The sequence below is a fragment of the Pyrus communis genome, chromosome 10 (assembly GCF_041283825.1).
Source record: "Pyrus communis isolate YQ-2024b chromosome 10, ASM4128382v1, whole genome shotgun sequence".
NCBI classification, from domain to species: Eukaryota; Viridiplantae; Streptophyta; class Magnoliopsida; order Rosales; family Rosaceae; genus Pyrus; species Pyrus communis.
Window position 1 is genome coordinate 13507603 of NC_142574.1, and position 7818 is coordinate 13515420.

The 7818-nt window shown below is 38.1% G+C and overlaps 1 protein-coding gene across 5 annotated transcripts; it reads left to right on the top strand.

Annotated features, from left to right (window-relative positions):
* The first annotated feature begins 358 nt into the window (after positions 1 to 358).
* On the top strand, positions 359 to 7613 carry LOC137728748 (E3 ubiquitin-protein ligase MBR2). 5 transcript variants are annotated; one of them, XM_068467504.2, is made up of 6 exons: positions 359 to 635; positions 2274 to 4026; positions 5640 to 5690; positions 6591 to 6689; positions 6776 to 6919; positions 7035 to 7613. In XM_068467504.2, the coding sequence occupies exons 2-6, from the start codon at positions 2392 to 2394 to the stop codon at positions 7164 to 7166; spliced, it is 2061 nt and encodes a 686-aa protein (XP_068323605.1). In that variant the 5' UTR covers positions 359 to 635; positions 2274 to 2391; the 3' UTR covers positions 7167 to 7613. The 5 variants fall into 5 exon arrangements, with proteins under 5 accessions (XP_068323605.1, XP_088533504.1, XP_068323604.1 ...); XM_088677378.1 differs by having other exon boundaries at positions 486 to 635; positions 2438 to 4026; XM_068467503.2 differs by having other exon boundaries at positions 495 to 635; positions 5637 to 5690.
* The last annotated feature ends 205 nt before the right edge of the window (positions 7614 to 7818 follow it).

Sequence of the window (7818 nt, forward strand, 5' to 3'; positions counted from 1 at the left end):
GGCAAAGTGGTCATTTCACACGTACGTTTTCGATAATTTCGGGACGGGATGTCACAAATTATGTTTTTCATTTTCATTTTTATTGATTTAAAAAATATTTTTCTTAACAGATAACGGGTCGGGTCATATTACCTGATAATATTAACAGGTTGATTTTGGATTGGGTCGTATTAACTATTTATTTTAGGGAAGTGTTATTGGCACTCCAAAAATCTCATTCTACACTCCTCACAAGTGTATTTTTCTTTCCAAATATAGAAAGTTTGGAGTGTGGAATGAGATTTTTGGAGTGTTAATAACAATTCCCTTATTTTAATGCGTATTACACGATATAATCTGTTAAGCTATCAAGTATTACACAAAAACGACACGAATACCAAGTCTACTCCTGCATCCTCTCTCCCTCTGTCTCTCTCATCCATTGCTCTCAGTTGGGCTTTTTTGTCGCATTCCGGGTTATCTCTTTCGCATTAAATTGGTTTAATAATATAAACCAGTAACTGAAGGAAGAAGGAAAATCAGAGACTCAGAACACAGACAGAAGAGAGAGAGTGTGTGGGAGACGTTTTCTCACCATACCATTTGATCCTGCCGCTTCCGTCTATCATCTCTCGTCCTCCCCATTCTACCCTCCGGTACTTATTCTTCCTCATTCTTTCCCCACCATTAATTCCTTGGCTTGTCATCTTACATTTTTTTTCAATTTTTTTAATTTTATTTGTTTTTGTGGTTTTAATTTCTTCCGAATTGGAGAGAATTAGGAGCATCGGAACGGACCCAAATGACCTGAATTTAGCTGTTGATTATGCGTTCTGGGTTTGGTTTGTTTTACTGGTTTGAGTCGAATCATTTGAAAATAAATCAATTTGGTTGGGTTTTTGGCCAGAATTGCAAAGATCCTGAGTTGGATATGTTCAAAATTCGAACCCAGTTGAAGAAATGGGTTGGGCGATTTTTCACAAGTTTCTAATTTGCATCTTTTTTATTGGGTTTTATGAGCTGGTCAATTACTTTGCATTAACAACATTACTATTGGAGATGTTTAATCCCGTTTGCATTGGTTTAAACATGTGATGGACGGCTATAATATCAGTTATTGGATTTTGATATCAAGGCTTATTTGTTCTTGATTCTGTGGTGGATTTTAATATCATTTTTGTTGCTATTGATAATGGCATAAGATTTTCATTATTCGTAAATTGTTCGGTAGAAGCACGAGTGTTTAGGAATTAAGTTAAGTTCATTTGATTTAGTCTTTTTGATCCAATAGAGGGGGTTAATTCAGCTAGCCTGATTCGCACCAAGCTGCAACTGAGTGATCAGTTTCGCTACAGTATGTCTTATTGAGTTCAACCAAATTCTAACCTGTTCCGACCAATTCTTTCCAGTAATTAAGTCTGCCTGAGTAAGATTGAGAAAGAGTGTTGTACACTTGATTCTTGGTCAACCAGACCCGGTTCAACTTTATTTTGGTGCAAAACTAAATTAACTTGAGCACATTAATACAGTTACTTAAAAAGTTCACACTTGACTGTGTAAGAATCGCATGATTAAACTTGCGAGTAAAAGTTCACATATTGGAGTAAGCTAGGCTGAGAGTTCTTAGATATAAAACTTATAGTTTATGACATCCTTGACCATATCAAGGGTGAAGTATATCAACATTCCAAGTATGAAGCTTCTTGTTTAGTTTCTACTAAATTACTAATGTGGATTAGAATTGATGGTCAACTGGCTTTACATGTAATACTATGGTGCTAAGTTATATTAGGGTTTAGGATATTTTTGATATTTAAGGTGCTATTTTGTAAGAGAGTTTATGCCATACAAAATTAATTAAGTTTATTGTTTGAGAAATAGCTGACTGTTCTCTGTGTTCTAATTTTCTTTCTGTTATTACTTTGTCCTACGTTTGTTTATTGTTCCCCCTCCCTCTCTCTCCCGGTTAAATTCCTCATACCGTTTTCATTTTAGGTGTTTTTGCTGTAATTGCTCTGCTAGTGATGAGCTTACATCTTCCTGAATTACACCACGTGACTAGTCTCAGACTGTTTCATGCACCTTCTTATTTTTGCCACCATTTTGATTTTTTTATTATTATTTTATCAATCTCCAGGGTCAGGGTTTTCAGTTAAAGGCATGCACATAATGCAAGAAATTGATTTTATATCATCTTATCCCCATTAGTAAATCTGAATCCTGTCTTATCTCTTGCTATATTATTTGTATATGAATTTGAACTAATGTTTGCAATTTTGTTTTCTTACATTCAGAGTACCAGCATTAAGTTAATATTCCCGATCTTTTACACTAGGGTTTTATCTGAACCACCTGTGAACACCATATAGTGTCTTTTGAGCCCGGTTTATTTGGTGTGATTTGTTGACCCTAATGCAAGGTCAAGGGAGTGGTATTGATACTGTTGTTGAAATCACAGATGTTGAGCTTGGATCTCTCTCAAACAGCACTAGTATGAGTCAGCAGACTTCTTTGATTAATATGCTAAATCCTGTTGAAAACCGGTTGTCAAGTTATATGGTAACATCTGGTGAGATTCCATGTTTAAATGCCTCTAGTAACCAGAACTTGAGTGGTTCAGGTGAACCTAGCTCTAGATTGGGTCCAGTTGATGATGATGGGATGAAATTGGGACAAGGTTGTTCATCTCCTTATAGTGCTTGTCCTGTGATTGGTCAAAGTTCAGAAGAAAGACGAGTTGAACAAAATATCCTTTTTCCTGGGAGAGCTCTTATTGGAATCAGTGGCAATCAGATTCAAGGTGGGCCATTTTTTTCTCAGGGCTTTCAAAATGAAAATATAAATTCTGGATATGTGGGAAGTAGTGGTAATAGTGTGCCTGGCATGGAGGATGATATTTCAGGTGGATTAGAAACAGAACAGACATCTTCTGGTAGTGCTTCACCCGATATTGTTGGGACTTTATCCAGAAGCACTGATTTTCTGGTTGAGGAAAATGATGGCAACCCAAGTTCTTCTTTTGGATCTTGGGGTTTATCATGCAAGCGAAAGGCCCTTGAGGGTACTTCAGGCCAGGCTTATTCTGGTGGAAGTTCTAGCTCCCTTCCACAAGCTGAAACTAGTGCTTGGAATACTGGTTCTGCTCGTTGTAGTCCTAGTAATTTAAGTTTATCTACACTGTTGCGTAGTTCTCCTAGTGGTGGTCCTTCAGAACAAAACTCAAGAACCAGGGTTGGTTTGAGACTTGGGGCATCTGATACCTTTCCTTCAATAGATGCAACAGGAAATGGAGCAAGCTCACTGCGGGAATTTTTTTGTAGGGGGGCTTGTTCTGGGCCTCAGCAAGAATCTGCTCCATCCAACTTATCATCACAAGGGAGGTCAATAACTGCAGCTGCAACAAATTCGGCTGGTCCCCAAAGCCAGTTTCCTGCAATGCATATGAATGGTTCGTCAGGAAACATGCTTCCTTTTCCTTGGAATGGTGCTTCCAGTTCAAGAGTGGGCAGCTTACCAAGTTCTCTTTTGTCTGGATACAGAGGTGCTGAGTTAAGAGGAGAAGCAAACTTAAGAAGCATTCCCCGAAACAATGTGGAGCATTCGACTTATGCAACTGCCAATGATATGAGAAATTCAGCACAGGATCCCACAATTTGGGGTCTGGCCTCTGGAGAATTAAGCATTTCTGTAGGTGCCCCTTCCTCTTCAAGAAGTGGCCCCAGTTCTGGCATTCGTTTTGTGGCTACTCCTGCATTGATCCGTGCCAACAACCCTCCATCTGAAAATCATCAAAGTACAATAGATTGGTCTTTGTTTCCTTCTTTTGATTCTCAACCCGGAGGTCATAGTCATTATAACCCAGTACCTTCAGGACCTGCTTCCGCACAGGATTCAGGAAGTTCTTCTGGGTCTAATAACCAGGCTCGTCACTTACCACATCCTAGGTCCACATTCTTGGACAGACATGGTGATGATGCTCTTAATATGCCCCAGTCACTGCGGGCATTAGCAGCTGACATCGAAGGGAGGCGCCGACTTATATCTGAGGTTTGTGTTTTTATTTTTTTTTCCTACTTTTCAAGTACACTCTCACTGTACATGTACTCTTTGGAGACTGTATATCTTGGATATTACATCTTTAGAATTAATTTTGCAATGGCTTTTGTCAGTTTCTGTCATCATTTTGATATTCAGAGTAAATCTTAGTATCACCTTTTTGGAATATCTCTTAGTTACTGGAACTTTCATGTCTTAAAAGTTTTTTCATGCTTTACTTGAATGAGAGTATTCACATTTCTTGTGATAATATTGTATATATTCTCCACAGTAGTTGATGAACAATATAGGTTTTAACTTTCCACTTTTCAATTTGTGGTTGCTAAATAAGATACTTCTGTCCTGTCCCGTTTCTTTTGAGGGGCTCTATTTCAACCCACCCCCCCCCCCCCCCCCCCCCCGGCGCGATCTACTTCACCTACCCCATAACTCTTTATTGCAAATTTAGCATTTCACAAAATAACTTTAAGGGAGACCATTACAAGAAGAGGCCAGCACACACTGGCCTTTTTTCTTTTGCTAAGGGCCAGCACTGTTATCTGAAATCAAGAGAAAATTTGAGGGTTACAAAGAGTGTTTATATGGTGGGTGGTGGAGTTGTTAAGATAGACATATTGTGGGAATAATGGCAATTTAGAAAAAAAATTGTTTACAAAATTTTGTAGGGGTGGCAAAACAAGGTCGCTGGGTAAATAAAATAGGGGTGACAATGGTGCCACTCTTTTCTTACGAGTAAGGTGAAACTCCCAGAGTGAATATGTACTGCGTTGACTGGGTACTAAATAGGTGTGTTAATGATAATATAACATTTTATGTGTGTAGGGAGCTAATTCTAATTTGTACTGCTACAGTAAAGCACGTAGTATTTAACTTTGGCCTCTGATTGGGAAAATTAAACTATTCTTTCATGTACGGAGCCACCTTGGGCCCACAGGGGGCAGATGCCCCTACACAGGTTTTTTGGTAGAATAAAAATGTACATGCTTGTGACATTAGTAAGGTGTTTCACTAGTTTACTTGCTTGTGACATTAGCATTAACTCTTCCAGTTGCTACTGCCAACATTGAAGGAGCATTTTAGGCCATGAAATTTCTAAACATTCGGTTGAGAAATTGGCTGGGAAATTAATGGATGGATGATTACATGGTTATTTTTATAGGGAGAGATATTTGATTGTATTGGTAATGAAGTTGTCATGCAATGCTTTTAAAACATGAAAACGCATGAAGAGATGTTGTAATATGTTGTATGAAAAATCTGATTGATTAATATATAAGTATTTTGTTTGGTAAATTATTTAGCTTTTTAAATTATATCTTCATTGTTTGAGGATGCCCCCATTCATATAGATCTCCGGCTTTGTCCCTGAATTCTTTACTATTTTGATATTTGTTATAGTCATATTCTTTCACTTTTGCACATTAAGTTTTATGGTTGGATGTGGGGTTGAGTGGAATTATTTTGCATTTTACTTAATGGTTCTTGCCTCGGACTGGTTATACGATGGCATCCGTGTTTCAAGTTTTATTCTTCTATATCCCACTAAATTTTGCAAAAGAATCATTCCCTCGGGAACTAACCATTATAATTGTCATGTGTAGCAGATTCGTCAAGTTTTGAATGCTATGCGTAGGGGTGAGAACTTACGCGCCGAGGTTTGCTATTGACCTTTACTTTAATTTCTGTTTGGTTTAACTTCGAATCTATAAGTTTTATTGCAACTGCAAAAGGCTGTTTTGGTATCTGGCTTAGGCTAATAGTCATGGTCTTTTGACAAGTACAAAAACATGGAGGTACAAGGTTAGATATCTTCAATGCAGGTGCTGTCATATATTCTGATTGATTTAAAATTTGATTTTTCATTCTCTGTAAGTACATTGGAGCACCATAGAAGACACTGAGCTTTGTTTGTGCCATTTCTATGGCCAAATCTGGTTACAGTTTAGCTGCCAACGTGCACCTTGAGTAAGGGGTATACTAGTTGTGACATGAAAAAAGCCTGTTCGAAATAAATCTTGTACAACAATTTCTACCTAAACAACCTTCTGATGTGTTGTGAAGGTGGTCAGTCTACTTTACTGGGTTAACATGCAAACATAGCAGAAGTATGTCCTATAGAAGAAAGTAGCACGGAATACTGGTTATTCTACTGTTCATTCCCCCCTTTTTTTCCTTTTTTTGTGCGGCACATTGGACGTTGTTCTTTGTGCATCAGCATTATATAGGATTTTTTCTCGAGTAAGAATATAAAATATCTGGATAATCAATCATCTGCATCTCCATGGTGTGGACTATGATTTGATGGGGTTGATTAAATGGTATGTGGGAAAAAATTATAGGGTTGGGGAGAAAGATGAAACTAACGATTGTAAGGGCAGCATAATTAAATTGCAAGCATCTGGGTATGTTTATGAGCAGGTACAGGCTTAATTGTTCTTTTCTGTTAGTATTTACGGTTAAATGCTTTTGTTGAACAAGGGGAAAGTAGCTTATCTTATTGCTAAATACATTGTATTACATATGTTTGACAATCAACATTCATGTGGTAATGTCAGGATTATATGCTCTTTGACCCATTCATATATCATGGCATGGCTGAGATGCACGACAGGCATAGAGACATGCGCCTTGATGTTGATAACATGTCTTATGAGGTAAGATGGGGACAAGTATTTTTCCCATGTTTTTTTTTTTTTGTTTGTTTCGGAACAGTTCCTATTACTGTACTTTTGGACAATAGGAACTGCTGGCACTGGGGGAACGTATAGGAGATGTTAGCACTGGACTGAGTGAGGAGACTATTATGAAGTGCATGAAACAGCGAAAATTTCTCTGTATTTCAGAAAAATCCCCTGCAGATGTGGAACCATGCTGTGTCTGTCAGGTATGAGCTATGCAACTATCGCTATCCGCACAAGAACACAACTAGTTGCTTTCAATTAGTTAATGCAGCTGATTTACTTGTCCTTGTTACCTTGTATAAAACCTTATCATGGCAGGAGGCTTTTGCTGATGAGGATGATATTGGCACACTAGATTGTGGGCATGACTTCCACACCAGTTGCATCAAACAATGGCTAATCCAGAAGAATCTGTGCCCGATTTGTAAAACGACAGCCCTGCTTACTTGAAAGGGAAAACCATTGATGACCAAGCCTGAAATTTGAATTTCTTGATGCTATATCATTAAAACTGAAAGTTGGGGGAGAATCTAGTCCTCCCTTCTTGTCTGAAACTAACTTTATTTGTGCATGAACTGAGCACCCGTTGCTGGAAAAAAATAGAAAGAAGAAACTTTGCTGCGTGCGTCATGAAGGATTTATATATCAGATAGCAAGGGATACATTTTTCTTCCTTTTTTATGACCGTGACGGTAATGAATGTATTTGAATAATGTTTCTGGATTTATGAAGCCTTTGCTGAATTGTAAGATTGACAATTTCATATTCATTGTTACTTGTCAAATGCATGGATCTTGCTGGAGTTCAAAGCATGATCATGCTAGATGGTCGTCGCCGTCTCATATTGTGTTATCGTTTGTCTGTTCAAATTGTCGACTCGATGAGCTGATTTGTTGATTTTGCCCTCTCTCTCTCTCTCTCTCTCTCTCTCTCTCTGATTCATTAAGTTTAGAAATATGGTGCTACTTTGGACCTATGGTTGAATTGACTGTTTGGGAAGGTGGGAAGACTTGAGTTTGGAACTAGAAGTACCAATAATAAATTGCATCCACTCTCTCATCCACTCCTTTGAGTTAACCCCTGTCAGCAAAACAACACCCTC